The sequence below is a fragment of the Myotis daubentonii genome, chromosome 1 (genome assembly GCF_963259705.1).
Source record: "Myotis daubentonii chromosome 1, mMyoDau2.1, whole genome shotgun sequence".
Taxonomy (NCBI): domain Eukaryota; kingdom Metazoa; phylum Chordata; class Mammalia; order Chiroptera; family Vespertilionidae; genus Myotis; species Myotis daubentonii.
The window spans coordinates 51,008,547-51,030,550 of NC_081840.1; the positions used below are offsets into that span (position 1 = coordinate 51,008,547).

General features: G+C 40.6%; 1 protein-coding gene across 4 annotated transcripts in view; it reads left to right on the forward strand.

Moving 5' to 3' along the window:
• Window positions 1-22,004, forward strand: part of MYO1E (myosin IE) — a 197,251-nt gene that overhangs the window by 94,846 nt on the left and 80,401 nt on the right. For 3 of the 4 annotated variants that reach the window (XM_059699613.1, XM_059699616.1, XM_059699609.1), the window contains exons 4-7: window positions 776-870; window positions 15,721-15,808; window positions 18,110-18,199; window positions 21,809-21,940. In XM_059699613.1, the coding sequence (XP_059555596.1) occupies window positions 776-870; window positions 15,721-15,808; window positions 18,110-18,199; window positions 21,809-21,940 (405 nt within the window). The remainder of the gene's footprint in view (window positions 1-775; window positions 871-15,720; window positions 15,809-18,109; window positions 18,200-21,808; window positions 21,941-22,004) is intronic. The other variant, XM_059699621.1, reaches the window with a different exon arrangement.

Below are 22,004 nucleotides of genomic sequence, written 5' to 3' on the forward strand. Positions count from 1 at the left end.
AGATAGATAGCCTTAAACTGAAGGAGTGCTCTTTCTCCAGCTTTACACCACATGAAGTATTTTTCTTTTTAGCATTTTTCTTTTGAGCGAATGGTGGAGGTGGGTGCCAAGAAATTGAAGAAAGCAGGGCTGCAGTTGTCCTGACTCAGTGAATGTATTGGTGAATTTATATTTTTCAGAGCTAAGATTCCCCATAAAACTAAAACCCAGGGGAATATTCTAGTGTGCCAGGATTTTTTTCCCCTACTGAGATGAAAACAAACTGACCAAACCAGTTGATCACTTTAAAGAACCACACCTCTTGTTCTCCTCTTATGGAAAATCTTGGTTTTCTCCTCATTCATAACCATCTCCAATTTGCCCCTTAGAAAAAAAAATTGTGTAGGAATTTAGAATTCTAGTAAAATCAGGCCCGGGTTTTTAGTGGGCCTGTTGCCCCAGGGCCTTTAGAAATGTGTAGCAGTGGAACATCACTTGTGGAGGCCTGTTAGGGTGGAAGGGCGTGTGGTGGAGTATCTGAAGGCATAGGGCATGTCTGAAGGCTGAGTCACTCAAATACCTACAGAAGAGCACCTCCAGATTCCACCTTCATTTTGTTAGGTGTAACTCCTCGTGACCTAGACAATTTTATGAATTCTTGTGTTATGTAACCTATAAGATATAATTATAAACATTGGAACTATATAGTGGTATAAGCCAAGGCCAAGAAAATAAAATATATAATGTGTTGCTTTATCTGACCATGGTTTGGTTTCGTTTCGTTTTGCTTTTCTAGGCACAGTACGAAAACCCACCCCACATCTATGCTCTTGCAGATAATATGTACAGAAACATGATCATTGACAGAGAGAACCAGTGTGTCATCATCAGGTACGGACAGCGCCTTCTTCGGGGTAGAGGACGTGAGGTCATGTTGTCGTTAGGGCTTCTACCGAGAAGCGGTGCTTTCGCAACAGCTGCTGGCGTCGCTGAGTAACAGTCACGCTGCCGGCTTTGTCTTGGTTCATTTTCTGATTCCAAATCATAAAAGCTTTTGCGCTTCTGTGGGGTTGGGCTGCTTTTTTAAAAATGTTATACCCCGTCACGTATGACATTAAGGCTTTAGGGCACAAGGTGTAGCCAGATCTTTTATTGATCATCACTGGGGCCTTGGACTAAACACTGTAAAACTCCTTCCCTCCGTGTGATCATGCCGCAGCTTGACTCTAAGTTGAAGATCCTTTATGTCACAAGCTTCACTGTTCTGTCAGCTAGAGTCCTGTTCTCCAGGTCCCTCTTTTTTCTTCTCCCAGTAATTTAGTTCAAGTTTGAACTTTTTGGTGTACTTTGTCATTTGCTTTTAATTTTCTGTGGGCATTAGTGGTAAATGCCAGCATTACCCATCTGTCTGTAGCTACATGTCAAAATCCTTTTAACCCGACCTAACTCTGGGTCTTTGCTGGGTTTAAGTGCCTTTACAATTTTGTTTACTATTATGAACATTTGCAAACACAGAGAAAAAGTAAGCATCCATATTCCCATTGCTGAGAACTTGACAGCTGTTAACATGTTGTCATATTTGCATTCATCTTTTTTAGTTCTTTAATTTTTTTATCTGAAGCACTTCTGAAAAATTTTTTATTAGGGATATTTGCAGACATATACAAAATTTAAAAAGAGTGTTATAATAAGCGCCTGTGTGTCTCTCATCCAGCTTGTACATACAGCCAGTCCTATTTCCCCTAACCCTTCCATCCTGCTTCCACTTGGTCATTTAAAGCAAATCCTGGGTAGCAAATCATTATTTGTCAATAATGTATTATGCGCCTCTCAAAGATAATTTATGTCACACCTAAAAAATGAATAATTCTTTTAACATCACCCTATATTATTAGTTCTATTCCATGACTGTGTTGTAAATTTTGTTGATAGTTTGTTTTTATTTGGGTTCCAAACAAAGCTCACACATTGCCCTTGACTGCTATGCTTCTTAAGTCTCCTCTTTTTTTTTTCCTTTTTCTTTTGTTTTCTTGGCATTTATTTGTTAAAGAAAAAAGCTCTTTTGTCTTGCAGAATTTTCTGTAGTGTGGGATTAGCTGATTGTATATGGTTCCCTCTTTCTCCTGTAAATTGGTGTCTATAGCTAAAAGCTTGATCAAGTTCAGATTCAATTCTTTGGCAAAAAAAAAAAAAAAAAAATGCTTCATTAGTGATGCTCTGCACTCAGGACTTTTATTGGTGAATAATGCCTGTGGGATTGCCGGTGGGTCCATCCATTAGAAATTCCCATTATACTGTCATTCTTTAATTAATAGTTAAAAAATCGTTATTTCCACCCCCCCCCCCAAATCATTATTTTCTATTCTTTCTTTCACATTTATTTATTAGATTAACTTAAAATAAAATCTATTGGGGAGAACTAGATAAAGAGTTTGATTTGTTGTCTTGACCGATTTTTCAAAGCAATGAGTTGATGCCCTAGCAACCTCCCGAGGTGATATGTTTTGGTTTTCAGTATCATTCCAAACCAGTGGGTTTTAAATGTATTATCTGTTTAAACACTGCGGTTTTCCTGTCAGGCTCAAAAGGTCCTAACTTTGACCTTGGGAGCCCTTTATATTGGCTCCCATGTCCTCTTGATATGACCCGGTCGTCTTTGGTAGCTTTCTTGTTTAAGATGTTCCAGACTCATCTTGTACATTTCCTGCCAAGCCCTGGATCAGCCACTTCACCAGAAACCCCCGGTTCATTTTAATGGGCAATGATATGCAAACACCACCGGCCTAGTCACTGAGTGCTCGCTCACTGCCATACGTTGTCAGGGCTACTAGTTCTTTTCAAAGGACAAAGGAATACGAATTTTTTTAAGGAAAAAAGATGGAGCATAAGTTCACACTGGTAATTTTCAGTTCATTTTAAGATTATAGGATTTTTATGCTTGTATCTCGCTTCTCTTAATGCTGAAAAATTTGGTTCCTACTGACATTATCACAATTATTTGATTTATACTATGTGTATAAATGTAAATATAAATACAAAAGAAATAAATATGTGACTATATAGTTATATATAAATATAAAAACATACATAAGGGGATAAAGCAAATGAGTGATTTTGTTAATGATTTAAAATAACAGTACCAATGTTATTAATAGCAATACTGGATTAACTCTAAAATTTCTTTGTTGTTCTTTTTGTCCTTGGCATGTACAGTCAAAATATTGGGTTTTAAGAGCCACTTAAAATAATCCTTTTCTGTGTCATTAACATTCCAACTTACAGTTAAGTCCATTTAATTTCATTTTGAATCTTAGGGGCTGAACATTTTAAAATTTTAAATTGTATAAAATATTTACATGGTTCCAAAGTCAAAAATATAAAACAAAGAACACTGAAGTGTTTTCAAGGTAAATACAGACTTCATGATATTTTACTTCTAAATATTTCCATACACATCTCTGGAAAATAACCTTTTTTTCCCTTAGCCCCAGGACCAGTATCACAACTAAATAATTAATAAAAATTTAGTATCATCTAAAAATAAGCAGTGCACATTCAGATTTCACTAATTTTTGCAAGCACGCCTTTCCTGCTGATTTATGTAAATCAAGGAACAGTGTTTCATTTGCATATGTCTTTCACTTTTTTATTTATATTCTATCACAGTTCCCCTAATACCATCATGGCTTTTTTTTTTTTTTATGACATTGACTTGGTGAAGACACCAACCCAGTTTTCCTATGGACACCTTTTAGATAACTGTTTCTTCCTAATCTCATTACACTAATTCCTCCAGCTGAATTCTCAGTGAATTGCAAGGTAGATCTAAATACTTAATTAGATGCAGGTTAAGTCCTTTTGGAAGGAATACGTGAGTGATGATGAGTTGGGTTGCTTAACAGGAAATGCTTCCGTTTGACTCCAAGTGGAGGTCTCTGGCCAATAGAGAGGAGGAGGGCGTTTTCGTAACTAGATCGAATGAGGGTACAGCATATGTTTTCTAATTCGGTCCCTTGCCTGTTCTCCTTCCTCCTGAGCCTCTAGTGCAGCGTTTCTCAACCTGGGGGTCGAACGACCCTTTCACGGGGGTCGCCTAAGACCATCGGAAAACACATTAATATAATTACATATTGTTTTTGTGATTAATCACTATGCTTTAATTATGTTCAATTTGTAACAATGAAAACACATCCTGCATATCAGATATTTACATTCCAATTCATAACAGTAGCAAAATTACAGTCATGAAGTAGCAACGAAAATAATTATATGGTTGGGGGTCACCACAACATGAGGAACTGTATTAAAGGGTCGAGGCATTAGGAAGGTTGAGAACCACTGCTCTAGTGAGATGAGAAAGGAGAGAGTGGTCTTGTTGCCTGAGCTTCACAAGTCTGGAAGCTGCCGTCTTGCCCAGCCCATGTCTCTCCCACTCTCACATCCCCCTGAATGTGTCCCTGCAGGACACACTGCACGGAAGCAGGACCCATGCCCACTGGTGGGAGCCTTCTTTCCAACTGTTCAGTTGGCCAGGGCCTGAGGGCTCCGCTCCCAGGATTTCCGTTGCACTGGCTGTGCTTTCATTTAGAAGGTGATAGAACAGGGAGCTGCTTTGACTTCCGACACTAACTACCCAGAGCCAGGCCACACCTCACAAGTGAAGGGCACAGTCCTGCTCAAGACCGTCCTCACTTCAGACACCAGAGGGTTCCGCAGACCACCCTCAATTCTGACCAGCTAGCTACAAATTCAGGGGTCCCTACCACCCTCTCAGTTCCAATAATTTACTAGAATGACTCACAGAATTCATGAAAGCTCTGAATTTAGGATTACCATTTTGTTTTAGCAAAAGGATACAAATCAAAAACAGAAAAAAGTAGAGCCTCATAGGGCAGTGCCTGGGAGGGGTCCAGATGTGAGGCTTCTGGTTGTCCTCTCCCCATGAAGTCATGAATGGTGTTATTTCTTTCCAGTTATGGCAATAGTATTGCCAACCAGGGAAGTTCACCCAAGCCTTTGGTGTCCAGAGTTTTTATTTGGGTTCTATCGCTGCATGGCTGACCTTTAGTCTCCTGTTCCTCCAGGTGGGGGGGAAGGGGTGGGCATGGTGAGAAGTTATATGGTATTTTCGAAGCCTCCATCCTAAATCGAATTGTTAGATATCACAAAGCCCCCAGGCAAACAGAGAGACTCCGGTCAGGCCAGACATTCCAGGGCTCTAGAGACTATCCCCCAGTGGCCCAAGGCAAAAGCCCAACCTCTCTTATTACCCAAGAACTTAACTTATTACCCAAGGGCTGTGGTTTCTGCACTGAGAAAATAGATTTGCTACCCCTGGCTGGCCATGGTTCTTTCTAGTGGCTCTGTGATCCTGGGCAGCGAACTTAGTGCTTGTCTGGGCCTGGGTCTCTTCATTTGTGAGAGAACTGATTGACCAGATGACCTCTGAGGTCTCTCCTGGCTTTGGAGCTCTTTCTTCCAAATAATGCCAGAGGGAAGGGAAGGCAGGAAAATGCTCCTGTGGATAGAGAGGCCCAAGTTTGCGGCCAGTGACACTGGGAGAGCTAGGTACTTGTCCAGCCAGGGGCTGAGTCAAACGCAGACTGCCTGCATGCATTTGTGAACAGGAAGCAAACAAAACCCATTCTCCTGGGGCTGGAAGAGAAACTTGCTCCTTGTGTTATGGGCTTTTACCATAGCTGGAAAGACTAGGAACTTTTAGTGTCGTTTAATTAGAAAATTAAAAATGAATGACCTAATCTCTCTGGTGTTCTTTTCAGACCTTCACTCCCCAATTTCCCTGGTGTGACCTTGTCTACATGATGAAATGCATACTCTTTAGATGGGATAACACAGGACAGAGAGGCAGTATCATCAGTTTCCTCCCAATCTTGCTCATGTTTTCTAAAGTGGTGGAGATGCTGGCAGGGTGGACTATTTCTGGGCTAGAAATCAATGTAACAAACTGAATTTAAAAAGAAAAAAAATCGAGGGAGGAGACGGGGTGTTTTCTCAAGCAAAGGCCTCCACCAAGGGCTTGCTCCTGAGTTTTGTATGTCTACAGACTCCTCAAAGTAGTTAGAGTTAAGCAGCTTCAGGCAGACTGGCTTTGGCCAGCCAAACTCACAAAGGATAGATCCCAACGCATGAGTTTGTGAGGAGAAGTCTGCCTGTGGGCAGCTCAGGAACACAGTCCAGAGGGGAGCCAGATTACCATGAGGGGGTGGAATTCAGAACAGAGAAGATCATGCTAGCTATGGTCATCAGATTCAGGCCCCCACCTCTCTCTGAAGCTAGGAACTCGGGGTGTTGCTCCATTCCTCAGAGTAGTCCATTCACTTGGGGAAAATCCGTCACTTCTGGTGTTCTTCTCCTGTCCTGGCTCCCTGTAGGTCAGCCCCTTTTTATCAGCCTCCTCTTTCTCCTGCCAACCAGACATCCTTAGGTGAAGCTCCAGAAATACACACCCAGGATGTGCCTTAGGTGTTTCCCAGGTTTATCCCCAGTGCTCCTCTGGCAGACAGAGCAGGGAGAGTGGCTGCTTTAGCTGCCGATTTCATCCACTGCCTTGTGTTCACTAGTTAACTTTCCAAGGATAGATGTTTCCAATCCCTGTGTTGCCTCATTCACTCAGTGGCTATATAAATATCTGGGCTATGCATCTAGAGATTCTGTTTCATCTGATTTATGATGAGCCCAGAGCGTCAATATATTTCTCAAGTTCCCTAATTGATTCTAGTTGAGAAATCCTAATATCCCAGTCACCTCTTACGTTTAGCACCATGAACTGGTCCAGGCAAGTTATGCTTCCTGAGTGCCTGCCCTCTGCTGTGTGCTTTGCATGTAGGTCATCTCTTTTCATCCTCACAACCACTCTGGCTGCCAGTATTGTTATTGCTAGAGGTTCCATCCAGAAAATGAGGTTTAAAAGAAGCCTGAGATCCTCAAACTAGTAAATGGTAGAGCCTCTATTGAAACTTAGTCAACTCCTTTATCACAATTAGCACTGTGATGACCCCATTTATGTAACATACCAACATCTCAGATTTAACAAGTTCACAATGCTTCTTTTATGTTAGCCCAAAATTTATCCTACCACCGACTCTCTCTCTTCCAAACACAGTTGCCAGATGAATGCTCCTTAACTATTATATCATTTAGTCTATGTCCCATTAATTTGCGTGTGCACATTTTTTTCAATCTTTGATGACGGAAAACTGGTGTATGCTTTTTTGTTTCTTGGGTACACACAATAAATGTTTAATGGTAATTATGAAGCTGAAATACTTCAAGTAAGCTGTAAGTGCTACTGAATTTAGAAAAAGAGGGAATCAGTTTAGAACGAAGCAGTCAGCAAAGGTGTCATAGGGGTATTGGGACTTGATTTGGGTCTTCCTTTTAGGATGGAGAAAGCATGGATGGATGGCTTGATAGCCTCTGGAACCCACTGTGTGATGGAGAGGAAAGAGGATATCAGTATGGCTGTTAAAGAAGACTTCCATTGACAATGGTCCTTGTCAGTTACTCAAAGGCCTGCACTGGGTTTCCACTTCTGTTTCTATATTACAGCCATATAGCATTTATGCAGTAATGCAGAATAGGTTGATTTGGGGAGATAAGACTGTTTGGGTGACAGGTACCTCCTGGAATGATAGGTCTGCAGATCCCTGAGCAAGGACAGGATACCATAAAAGATTGGTTCACAAAGATAAGCCTATTGGTAGAAAAGAGATGGGATCTTGAGAGAAGACAGATATCTAGTGAGGTTATGGGAGGCCTGACCTGAGTTGGAAAGTCAAAGAGGAAACTGATGTGTGACATTCCATAAGCCTATGCAGGAATAAAGGTACAGGAAGCGAATGCGGACTCCAGGCAGTGCCAATAGAAAAATGCAACAGCTATAGCTCCATTAGTATCATTGACAATGGGCACCTGAAGACACAGGTAGACACACTTGTGAGCTCAGTAAATGAGCAACAATATCTGCTCCACTCATCACTTTTTTTTTTTTTTTTTGCTCCAAAATTCAGAATTTGGATTTGTGTTTTGGAATTACATATGTTATATCGCTGGGTCTATCAGAGACATCTATGCAAATCTATTTAATAAAAGAATCTGGTGTGGCAAAGGGAAGGGAGAAATAGCAAATTTTTCTCAATTTTCTACCATCTCTATATCACCAGACAAAATCTTAGCCAGAGGCACTTCTGACCCCTATGGAGGCTTATGAGACCTTGGAGAACATTTATGTGGCAGTTTTATTGCGAATCAAAGCAACTTTCTATCACTTTTGGCCTACATCAGCTCCTGCTGTCCGAGCCTTTTTCAAAAAATGTATTGTCAATATGAAAGCATCGCCTTTAGTGCAGTTTCAAATTCTTTTGCTTAAAATATTCTGCAGCAGGTTTTTCTGCAGAGTAGGGCATTCTGCCTGCAATGTGTCCAACACCAGTTTGCAAAGTCTTGTAGATTGTACCCTGAATACGTGCTGAATAAATATTTTTTAAAGAATAAATAAAGACGTGAAGAATACTTTGAAGGTACATCAAAAGGATTTGGTGACTCACTGAATATGAGAAATTTGGAAGAGGAAAAGGAGATAGTCATCACTACTGGATCTAAGATTTCTGACCTACCTGCTTCAAAAGACTTGGAATCCCTAATATTTACAGTAGTGAAGATTCAAAATGAAAAGATTTTAAAAATCAGAGCAGCTCAAATATTTGGCTTGTGTCTTGTCTCTACGTAGGCAGCAACAAGTGTCTCACGGATCCTCAAGTTGTCTTCCTGCCTTTGATGTATTTCAGGAATCTTTTATTATTAGTATTGGAACCTCCTCTGGTTCTGTTGGTCCACCCCATTTCTTGTTTATCCCAGTAGCACCGATTGGCCTTTGAGGCTCCCTGTCTCTCTGGCCTGGCTTTGCGAGGTCCTGTCAGTTCACACCCCTGATTGTGGAATCTGTATGAAGCACCACCCTCTCACTGGAGGTGAGGAGGTTGAAGAGCAGGGACTCAATCTACCTTTTCCCCAAGCTCTCTGCAAATATTACCTTCTGGCCTATGTGATTGCTGAAATTCTTTTTTTAGGTGTTTTTTAAAAATATATTTTATTAATTTTTTACAGAGAGGAAGGGAGACGGATAGAGAGTTAGAAATATAGAAACATTGATCAGCTGCCTTCTGCACACTCACTACTGGGGATGTGCTTGCAACCAAGGTACATGCCCTTGACTGGAATCGAACCTGGGACCCTTCAGTCCGCAGGCCGATGCTCTATCCACTGAGCCAAACCGGTTAGGGCATTCTTTTTTTAAAATATATTTTTATCGATTTCAGAGAGGAAGGGAGAGGGAGAAACATCAATGATGAGAGAGAATCATTGGTTGGCTGCCTCCTGCATGCCCCACAGTGGAGATCAAGCTTGAAACCTGGGCATGTGCCCTAATTGGGAATGGAACCGTGACCTTCTGGTTCACAGGTCAATGCTCAAGCACTGAGCCACTGCAGCCGGGCTGAAATTCTTTTATCATCAGTCAGAGTGTTACTCAGGAGCGCTGACTCATTAGCTAATTAATATACTCTCTATGATCATAATAGTTAACCTTTTTTGGATAGTTGCTTTATGTCTCGGCATCTTTTACTTATATGTCTTTACAACCTAGCAAACTAGGTATTACTACCCTCCTTTTTGCAGACCAAGAAACTGAGTCTTAAGAGAGATAAGAAACATGTTAAGCATCTCGCATCTGAAATAGGGCAAAGCCACGCTCCAAGCTCAGGCTGCCTGGCCCACTGTTACCCTCTTTCCACTTCTCTGCTGCTGTGAGTCAGCAGGTGTCAGGTTATCTGTTTGCTAATCCATTACCACCCACAGTCACGTTGTGTAGTGGAAAGATCTGGGGTTGAATCACAGGGTGGATTCTTTATTCTGTTCTGCCTAAAGTGTATGACCTCTGTACGCCTCGGCCACTTCATCTGCAAAATGGGGATTAATACCTTAAAGGAATATAAGGAAAGCTGAATAAGGAAATAGACACACTTTTTTTAAATGTTCAGTAGTGATGTAAAATACCTGCTAGTGGCCTTATAAGGAAGTTCAGACATAATAACTAGCTGAGCTTGGGCTCAAACTTGGCCTCCATAGGAAACAGTGGGTTCTTCCTATTGCCTGGGGCTGGGCCAAGGTGAGCATTGCCATGGGCCATTTTCTTGGCAGTCTAGAGCAGTGGTTCTCAACCTTCCTAATGCCGCGACCCTTTAATACAGTTCCTCATGTTGTGGTGACCCCCAACCATAAAATTATTTTCGTTGCTACTTCATAACTGTCATTTTGCTACTGTTATGAATCGGAATGTAAATATCTGATATGCAGGATGGTCTTAGGCGACCCCTGTGAAAGGGTCGTTCGACCGCCGAAGGGGTCACGACCCACAGGTTGAGAACCGCTGGTCTAGAGGGAACATTTTGTCTTTTTGACAATACTAATTGATTGGGAAGAAAATAACAGCTTTGACTTGTTTGCACTTTGATCATTATGTTAAAGACTGAATTTTTATCATTTACTTAGTGGCTTTGGTGTGACGCTTTCATTTGCATTTTATCCATTTAGCCTTCGCATGTCCTTGAGGATTATTTGACAATGTCCTTAAAGATCTTCACAGGTCACCCTTTCTCTTGGGGCAAAGAGATGCTTCACCTCAGACTTCTTTCTCTCCCAGATGCAGCAGGGCTGCCAGGGAGGGGATGGACCTTCTCTGCTGTGATTCTCATTCTCGATCGCATCTTGTGATCACAGCGGTGCAGGCAGGCTATTATTTGTTAGTTCCAACTGTGTGTGAGATAATAAATGTTTTTGGCAGAAGCCTTACTTAAAGGGGTGTGTATCAGAAAAGATTCAGGAGTGGTTGGTTACAAGTTTGATGATACTACAAACTGTGCTATTCGTGGAGTTACTTTGGGAAATATTGCTGGTTGTAATTGACTATCTAACGCTAACCCATGTGTGGATTTAAAAGACACACCCTGGTCTGAAGCACTGTAACTCCTGAGTCAGTCTGTCTCGGTCCTTTCCTAGCAATGTCATCACTAGCTATGTGATTCTGGGTAAGTTGCTTAGCATTTCTCATCAAAAAATGGGGATAAGAATAGCACCTACCTTCCAGGGCTTTAATTCAGATCAAATGATTATGTGTGTAAAGCCCTTAACAGTTCCTGACCTGCTTTAGACACTCGATGGACACATGCTACAATTATTACAACCAGAATATGTTAGTTTGCTCCTTTCTTTTCATTGAGGTCTAATGGACATATTATATAAGTTTCAGGTATACAAGATGATTTGATAAGTGTGTATATTGTGAAATGATCATCACAGTAAATCTAGTTAATATCCGTCACCACACATAGTTATAAAAAATTTTTTCTTGGAATGAGAACTTTTAAGATCTATTCTATTAGCAGCTTCCTAATAGGCAATACAAGTATTACAGGCTGTAATCACATGCTATATATTACATCCTCATGACTTATTTATTTTATAACTGGAAATTTGTACTTTTAAAATAAATATATATATATTGATTTCAGAGAGGAAGGGAGAGGGAGAGGTAGAAACATCAGTGATGACAGAGGATCATTGATTGACTGCCTCCTGCACGCCCCACACTGAGGATTGAGCTTGCAACCTGGGCATGTACCCTGACTGGGAATCGAACCTTGACCTCTTAGTTCATAGGTTGACATTCAACCACTAAGCCACGCTGACTGGGCAGGGAAACATGTACTTTTTTATCCCCTTTACCCATTTCACCCATCCCTTACTTCCTTGCCTGTAGCAACCACCAATCTGTGGTAGTTAACCATCAATCTCCTTTGAAATTGGTGTTGTTTCTCATTTTTTGGACTACTTTGCAGTCACTAACATGTTCACTTTTTATAACTCTAGAATTACAAAAGGTCATTTTGTTAAAACTACCCTTATATTCTTTTATCCTTGCGTTTTACCTTTTGAAATAAGAGTCAAGTTCAACCCTAAAATGTCCCTATGTCAACACAGTAGGGTCTAGGTCAGCCGTGGGCAAACTACGGCCCGCGGGCCGGATCCGGCCCGTTTGAAATGAATAAAACTATTGAAATAAAAGACCGTACCCTTTTATGTAATGATGTTTACTTTGAATTTATATTAGTTCACACAAACACTCCATCCATGCTTTTGTTCCGGCCCTCCGGTCCAGTTTAAGAACCCATTGTGGCCCTCGAGTCAAAAAGTTTGCCCACCCCTGTCTTAAACGATGCATGTTGGGTAAAGAAATGTACATACGCCCAACTGGCCAGGCTCAGTGGTTGAGCATCAGCCTATGAACCAGGAAATCATGGTTCGATTCCCAGTCAGGGCACATGCCCAGGTTTTGGGCTCAATTCCCAATAGGGGGTGTACAGGAGGCAGCCGATCAATGATTCTCTCTCATTGATGTTTCTATCTCTCTCTCCCTCTCCCTTCGTCTCTGAAATTAATAAAGATTTTTTTTAAAAAAAGAAATACAAATACAAAGTTGGAAAAGCAACATTTCAATTACATTTACTTGATCAGTTATAAGAGAACAACAGCTACTGTGGTTAAGAACCATGAGACATATTTTGAGACTAGGAAGGGGCAGATGGGAATAGACTGCTGAATCTTCCAACAGTCGAAATGGTTGACTCTACTTATTCTATGGGATATCTCTGAAAAAAATTTAACTGAAATATTTTACATTTGCTAGAAAAAGTTGAACTGAATTGAACACATCATTTATTTTTAAGTGAAAAGCAACCTTCAGGCTAAGAAAAACAATTATGGTCCTTGAATTCAATTATTAACATACTATTGTAAATAGGTCCCCTCCCCAGAACATTCTTTCCATTTCTTTGAAGTTTTAGCATATGTTTCCATTTCTATAGCTCACACACACAGAAAATGCATTATTTCCTATTTGAATTCATATTTCCTATGAAGCCTGTCTTGACTTTGTTTTAAATTTGCTGGGCTAATTCCCAGCTAAACAAGATCATGGGACTTTGTTTAAAATTCTGATTGCTAGGCCCTGTCCCTAGAGACTGGGATTCAACAGGTCAGAAGGGGGCCAAACGTGAGAATTATTAAGTACTTTGAGGATGGTGACAAGCTGCAGGATATAGGGACAAACGGGGCATTGTTCTAATTTAAGGTACATACACTTCTAGAGTATTTTTTTCTTCTCTTTAGAAGTCAAGTGAAGGCAATTACATTAAGAAAGGCTGCCTATAACCATAAGCCAAGCAAATTGCTCTAACTGCTCTGAGATGCAAAGCAAATAGTTTTGGGTGTGCTATATAATTTGTCTGATTCCTTCACATTCTTTTAACTTGGGTTTTAGTCCAGGGGAAGAAACAATATTTTCCCATCCAGAAAAGCCAGTATAATCATGTTTGTATATACGGTAAGCTTCAAGTAATTATCTAACATTCCATTTTTGTACCATATTCTGGGCAAATTACCGGCCTCTGATCAATAAGACTTTGTGTTAAGTGTCTGTAAACCGAAACCAAAGAATGAAAGTTCCGGTCAATGTTCAGCCAGAACTAATTATTTTAAATCTTCTGAAAAAATATCAGAATTCCTGAGAATGTAGATCCCTATTATTGGACCTGGCATACTTATTTTAATATGTAAAACAAGTTACTTCCCATTATTGTTCTTTTCTTTTGCTTCCAACAAAAGAAACGAAATATTTCATGTCTGACCACATCATTAGTCAAAGACACAGTGGAGGGATTATACTTTTATTTCATAATTCTAGTAAAATTTATTCTTTTTCCCTTCTCTCTTTCACATGCATGCACACACATGCACACCCACACACAGAATTTGCTATCAGGAATTCTAAAATGAAAATATGTTTACTTATCATAGTATAATAAGTTGAGTAATAATCTAAAGAAATTGATCCTTCTTGGTTATCATTGTGATATGTGATCCCACTTTTTCTGGAAATGCTGTTTTTTAAAATCTGTAATACATGGATAATTGCCAATCTCAAACATGTAAGCATTAAGCGAAATCACATCAAAAGATACAGTCATCCAAATACCAGTCCCCCAAGTCAAATATTTTTTTTCCTTGTTGCATTTCCAATCAGCCGAGGGCATTATCATGAATGCCCATAGTTGTAATTATGCTATAGATATATCATCTCCTGCTTATATGGCCACTTTGGTTGCATCGTGTTTATGTTGCCACATAGTTCTCTAATTGTTTTAAATGTCTATGTAATATTATATTGGGTGGTTATACCATTGTACTCTTGGACTTTCCAATATTCTTGCGCATTCACATTATTTACAAGGTTAAAAAATGGAGTTTCATTGCTGACAAGACCTGTGCTTTAAATGAGCAAGAATGTATGTTTTGACCCTGGAGCTAGCATATAAATCATCTGATTATATGGACCATTTAAACAGATAACTTCTTCATGGAGCTGAAATATTTGCTATACATACCATATCTGTGCTGTGAGGAAGCATGTTCTTTGTAAATGGTATGGCACGTCATCCCAGACTCACTGGCTTTCTGCTTGCCACTGTATCTTAGGAAATTTCAGCTCGTTTTCCCTAGTCATGTGGCCCAGAAGCCCGGAGCTGAGTACTGGGATGTGAATGATTTGCTTAGGTGCATTCAGACCTTTGAGGTTCTCAGAGAATATGGTTTCCTCATTCTTCCCCATAATTTCTCTAATCAGTTCAAGGAAATTGAACAAAGTTCTGAGATTTGCTATGATGGCTACTTTAATTATTTGTTTTGTTTTGAAATATTAAATTTTTTCATTTCCTTTTGGGGTCACCTGGTTAGATTTGTACCCTAAGCAAATGTTTCCTCTTTTCTGAAGTAACTAAACAATTGATAACAGTTCATTAGGTTGGGTGTTCATACAAGAACATTTGCTCTGTACCCTAAAATTCTTGATCACCAATTGCAAACAAAAATATTGTCTGAATTTTTTATATTAAATTTTATCACTTTACAAGATATGGATTCCTTTAATTCTATCATGGTAGCACAAGGGTCACCAATAGATGAGATATCTGAGTAACTTAAGCATGTCTTGAATTGACGTCATCATCAGTTCAAGGGAATTTTGAAGGAAGGGAACTGGTATTTTATCAAACAGACTATGTTAACAAGAGTTTCCCCATACAGTAAGACTACAAAACAGGAGGTAGTCTTTTGTTATTCAGGATATGATTAATATTGCCTCATCATTTAATTTTAGGACTTCAATTTTAAAGTTTCATTTACATTTTTGTAACTGTTTTATATATAATTTGAATCAGATTTATTTCACTTAACATTGCTTTATATGTTTTTTCCTATGTTTACACTCTTCATGTCAGTTGTAATTTTTGTACACCATTCTATCCTTCTGATATTCCATAATGTTCCTAAGTGTGTCCCCTATTACTAGGCATTTAGAATGCTTAATTGTCTATCAAGTACATGATGATAATTGTTAAGACCCTGGTCCACACACCATGTTGATATTGTGCATATAAGTCATTGAGGTGACCTGATCCTGGCATGATTTGTCTTTCTCAATCTGTGTTGTGCATTTTTTACTGAATTTCTTTCTTTTTTGTTTGGGGATGGGGTTAGAGAGGAGGGGGGCAGGTTGTAATCCACTTCATGGGTGTGCAACCCAGTTCATTTTTGTCTTTCTTTCCTCAGTGGTGAAAGTGGTGCTGGAAAGACAGTGGCGGCCAAATACATCATGGGTTATGTCTCCAGAGTGTCTGGAGGAGGCCCCAAAGTCCAGGTGAGTTTGTGATGTAGCCCATTTTGAGACTCTGTCCTACATGAAATGTAAGAGGCTCCATAATTGTCAGAATGGCAAACATTTTGAAGTGTTTAAAACATTCTATTGGTAAAAAAAAAAAAAAAAAAAAAAAGACGGGGCATAGTCCTCTCATACCTCCCTGGTAGGAGCATGAACTAGTATATGTACTTTTCTGGAGGGCATTGCAGCAAACTTTATCAAATCTACATGCATGCACCTTTTGACTCATTAATCCTGCTTAAGAGAATGTGTCCTTTACTAGTAGATGTGCTGAAACGTATGCAAAATTATACTTGTATAAAGTTATTTGATGTGACATATTTTTGTAAAAAGAGGCTCATGAAATTAATTTTTAAAATCCATTTTATTTAACCCAACATATCCAAAACATTATCATTTTAATAGTAAAATGTTGATGAGATATTTTACACTCTCGTGGGTGCTAAATCGTTGGAATCCAGTGTGTATTCAACCTTTACAGCACATCTCAATTGGGACTAGCCATGTTGCAAATCGAAGCTACGTGTGGCTCATGGCTTCCATCTTGGACAGTGAGTGCAGCTCCAGAACCTAGACTGGCGTGGTGCAGTCCACGTGTTTTTTTCCATTCACGTAGCCACATCCTCTCCCTAGAAGACTGATACAGAGACAGGAATCCAGGATGCCATTTTGTGGTGGGCTGTTCCTTTACTGTAATTTGCTCTTTCTCTTTTCCCCAATACGCTTACCACAAAATTCTACTGGACATCTTGAGAGTGGATGAATGGATGGATAGATAGGTGAATGGATGGAAACATGAATAAAGATTCTCAGTTAACACGTCAGTAATTAAAGAAGACAAGAGACAAGGAAAAGCCTTTCTTTTGTTCTCTCCCTATGCTATGAGAAACTGAGTGTTGATAAGTGGTGTAGTTGAGTTGTGTCTGACTAGCAAACAGCTATAAAGGATTAGGAAGATCCACATGTCAAAATTAATTTTACAATGAAAAGCAAGGTTTATATAAATCCATGAGTTTTCTAAAGAAGACTAGTTGGATTGGAAGTGATATTTCTAAATTTTGAAACTGACCTCATAGAGGGACCACCCAGAACTTGCCTCTGGTGCCATCGCTAATGACATGGCCGCGGTCGATATGATTCCAGTTCTTCCTCTTCTGAGTGCCCAGGAGGGCACCAAAGGGAGCACTTTGGCTGTTACGTACTCAGTTAGTAGTTAGTGCCTTCATCCAGCCCCGTGTTCTCCAGACCATGACTTAGTGGCCAGACTGCAGACATTTAATGTTGACTTTTCTCTTCCTGTTTTCCTATGAGGACAATGAGGCAGAGCTCTTGGCTTGAAATTAGTCAGTAGCTGCAGAGCACAAACCAAAGACTTGTTATTTCTGGAACATGTTTAACCATAGCATGTGAATAATTAGAAGTACAAGGAATGACTCACTTGTTGAAAGACCTCTCCAACATCAACTCCTGTCTACTGAGCTATCTTGCCCAGGAGGTGTTTTGCACACTTTTCAGCCTGGTACCGAACGAGGTGTTTGAAACCCCAGTCCCTGCCCTCCGGTGGGCCAGGAATTGTTTTGCATAAACCAGCATCTGCTCTTGCTGCTCAAAACATGGCTTCATGTTGGCAGAGCCAGGGGCACTGGTTAGAAATGCAGGCTCTCAGGTCCTGCCTCAGACCTACTAGACCCCCATCTGCATTTTAACAAGATCTGAAAGTGAGTGCCGCATATGAAAGTTTGGGAAACACAAAACTGTGTCTACAGCCTTGCTTGAGTAGGAGAAACCGTTTCATTTTCCTTAAGGTCCCTGTCCCTCGCAGTGAAGAGGGTGGAGGTGGGGGTGCAACAGGCAGGGAGAGCAGTTGGGTACAGAAGGGATAGGGATAGTCAAGAATCAGATCAGAGCAGCGAGGAGATGCCCCTTCCTGCTCCACGCTCCTTCCTGCGGGAGTCCCGGCACCCCAGGCACCCCGGGGCATGTGGGGTAAAGCACAGCAGGGTGGAAGCCCAGGCCAGGAGTGTTTGGAGATCCTGATTCACTGCTGGGACCCTGGCTCCAGGACTCCTGCCTGAATCCAGGGAATTGGAAGACACAAACCCACTAACAGGTTGAAGTCTGTCGAGAGGAAAGAGTAAATCCTCCTGAACCTGCGGGGACATGTGGACTTGAGGCCACTCCCTGCTGCATCCAGAAGCCGGGTCCTTAAGGAGTGTTTGGCATTGCTCCGTGTGGTGGGTGTGTGCGCCTTCCTGACCCCTGGTCTGTTTGCTCTGACAGCACGTCAAGGACATCATCCTGCAGTCCAACCCGCTGCTGGAGGCCTTCGGCAACGCCAAGACCGTCCGGAACAACAATTCCAGCCGATTTGTAAGTCTCTTCCCTGCTTCGGGAAATGCCGCCTGGCTGGTGGTGTGGATACACCCGGTTTAGGTCCGGTGTCTCCAAGGCAACGGGAGCTTTCACATGTCATCAGGAGGCTGCCTTTTGCATCTTGTCTTCATTTTCTCTAGCGGCATGCTGTCAGGCTTCGATTTGCCCTTTAGCAGAAGTTATTTTTGAACCCCGGGATATAAATCAGCTAATTTTTTAATACAGTTCTCAACTTGAGTTGCCTTCCTAAGGAAAATAGAAATTGGTGCTGGAGGAGTTTGCTTCGTGCCCTGGAGGAAAGAGACCTTCTTTCCCAGACAAAGTAATAAGTAGGCTGGGTCCCAAAGCCTTTTTCTATTTATTTATTTATTTATTTATTTATTTATTTATTTATTTATTCGTTCGTTCGTTCGTTCATTCATTCATTTTGATTGATTTCAGAGAAGAGAGAGAGTCTCATTGATCGGCTGTCTCCTCACGCCCCCTACTGGGGATCAAGCCCACAAGCTGGGCATGTGCCCTGACTGGGAATTGAACCGTGACCTCCTGGTTCATAGGTTGACACTCAACCACTGAGCCATGCTGGCTGAGCCCAAAGCCTTCTTGCTTTGCTCTTGCTCATAGGCTGGGTCTGTGGAAAATGAAGGGATAACACACTATGATCCGGCACCTTGTAGAGAACCCTCCTCCCTATGTCAGTCAGAGTGAGTTGACTGCCTCCTCCCTCATAGGTTGGTGTGTTTTATGTATTTCACGTAACATAACAACACCCCAAAATGATTGGACTTAACCTGATAGATTGCCTCCTGACCGGCCCACTTACCCAAGGTAATGAAAATGTCAGCGGAAGGCATTATCATGAATGCCCATGACAACGCTTTTCTGTCTGAGCGTCTCCTGAGAATTCGAAGGCTGGCAAGGATGAAAATAAATATATTCCCCCTGACAAGAAGCTACATTTCCAAAAACACAGTATTTGCCCAGCAGCTTTGATTTATGTATATTTTTCGTCTTAGCTCGTAGACTATGTCTGGCAGGAAAGCATACAAGGAGCTATCTTTAAGGCGGATGCTGGACCATTTTAAAATAAATAAGTGGGAATTTGGGAGAGAGATGATTTCTTTTTCACCTTTCTGTTTTGTAAGGAAGCTTCTATTTTCCAAGAGAATCCTTTAAGCTCTCATGCAGTGATTGTTTGGTTCCCTCGTGATTTATATCTGTCAGAATTGCCCTCATTTCCTTGCTGTTCAGTATTATTCAAACCATTTGTTCAGTTGTTGATCTGTCTTTTTTTTCTTCTTCTTCTCATTGGCTGGGTCGTGTTATCTTGAAGAAGTTTCTAGGTAATGCAATAGGAAAGAAGATGGGAATACATCTTCCACTTGACATTTTTTCCCCTTTTAATCTCAATCTTCCTTGTAAAAATGGATTTGACCAAACTTAACTCTCTTGCTACCAGCCTCCTTCTTTTGCTCATTTAGAGAGCAGAAAATAATTATGTCAATAGTTCTCTTGATTTTTTTTCCAATAAAAATTATTCTTTATCCTGAGACAAAAATGATACATTGGTCAATTTTTGTAAAACAAGACAAAAATATCCAGCAATTTACATTTTTCTGATGACAAAATAATGTCTTACGGCCCCCCAAAAAAGATGGGAAAGATTATGGATGGGCACATTACACATAGAATAACATCTAATGGGCATCCAAGGATGTTCCCCGGAATAATGAGAGAAATATAAATTAAAACCATGTATCATTTTCTGTCTCTGAGGTGGGCAAGTATTAAGGAGATTGATACCAGAGAAAAGACACTATTGGTTGAAAGTGGACACATTTCTGCTGGAGAGCAACTTGACCATCTTTACCAAAATTGAAAATGTTCATTGTCTGTGACCCAACAACTTTTAGGGCACAATATCTAAGTTCTCTGTTAATAATGACTTTTTAGAAAAGATATCCATAGTATATTGTTAAATAAAAAAAGGTTAAAGAACAGTATTTGCAATATGGTCCAGTTTTCATTTTAAAATGCACGTTACATACAACATTATATAATTAAGAAGAGGGGGTCCAAGATGGCCATGAAGTAGGAGGGAGTTGCACTCACCTCCCCCCAGCACCACCTCAAAATTACAACTAAATTACAGAACAATCAACCTGGATAACCATCTGAAGACAAGTTTAGTTGAACAGCCTTATAGCTAAGGATATACAGAAGAAACCACATTGGCATTTCTTAAAGGTTCCCCCAAGTCTTTCTAACAGTCGACCAAGGTTTGGAACCACTTCTAGAAGAACTTGAGAGTTTGCCATTTACAATGTCTATCCTTCCTAGATGTGATGTCCTGTTTGGTTTCATTCTCACCCCCACTTGACGGAGGTTACATGGATGGGCACTGAATCCTTCCCTCCAGAACCAGCTGAAAGGAAAAGATGAGAAGAATGGCCACATGGGAAGCACAGGGGAGCTTGCTCAGCCAGCCTTTCTTAGGAACCACTGTACTATAATTCAGGATAGCAGTGATCTGTGCTCCCTCTCTGTGTCTGATGCTTCTGGGTGCTTGTTTTGGGGAGGGGGTGGGAGGAGTCATCAGAATAAGACAAACAGGCCATTCAAGAGTAGCCTCCTCAGATACCTGGAATCGGCAAGTGACTTCCCAGGGACACAGCAGGTTCTGGGTGCTAGGGGCAGTAGGAAAAATGTGCCGTGTGCTTTTCTTGCCCTTAATGAGTTTACAGTTCTAGTCACAGACTTGCGGCCTGGCAGGATTCAGCCCTGAGATGGGTGGAATTCATCAGCATTCACATTTTTAAAATATTACATGTGAATACAGTTAAGCCGGGCATGCTTTCCCATGTGACCATAGACCACACCACTCCTTAACACCCACATTCTCATCTTTTTCTTCCTTTAAGTTTACTCTTCTACTAGTAGATCTTCTGAGGACTGGAAAGAAGCTAAATTCTAATGAAAGAGGGGGAAAAAAGTCATTTACTTAACAATCTGGGCACCTTTTCCAGCTAAATTCCAAGGTTTTCTTCTCCTTTGTTTTCTCTTAGCAATAATTTAAAAGGAAATATTAACCACAAGAGTAACAAAAATCTCCACACCCACAACTAGCTGGAGAGGACCTTCTTTATAATCAAGTGTTTTTATTTTATATAAGAATTGTAGATTCTCCAGAGGTCAGAGGAATTGCTTTTGCTCAAAGTCAGCAAGATGCCTGTCAGAGGGAAAACTTCCCTTAGATCAAAGGGACCCTGGGATTTTCTGTCCCATTCTTTACAGCTTCCGGCTTAGCAAGCAAACCCCTACTCGGGAAAACGGGCAAGGAGTGTAACATGTCCTTATTTAGTCGGACTAGATTGGTAGATTCTCTTTCTCAATACAGAATTGTATGATTGGACAAGAGTACAGGCTATTGTCTGATTTTAAATAAAAAAAAAAAAAAGTCAGGAAATCTAGACCAGGACTGGGAATAATTCAGAATGTGTCTAGCATTAATGAATTTCCTTGAATTATATGCTGTATCTAATGCCTATTTGGAACATCATGTTTTTGTTCACTAACCATTGAAGGAAACCCCTAACTTTCTTGCAGGGAAAATACTTTGAAATCCAGTTCAGTCCAGGTGGAGAACCAGATGGTGGAAAGATCTCCAACTTCCTTCTGGAAAAATCTAGGGTGGTGATGAGGAACCCTGGAGAGCGGAGTTTTCACATATTTTACCAGGTTTTCCTTTATATTGTTTCTTTCCTACTTCCTTATTCCTTCTCCACATTTAGATTTGCTTGTT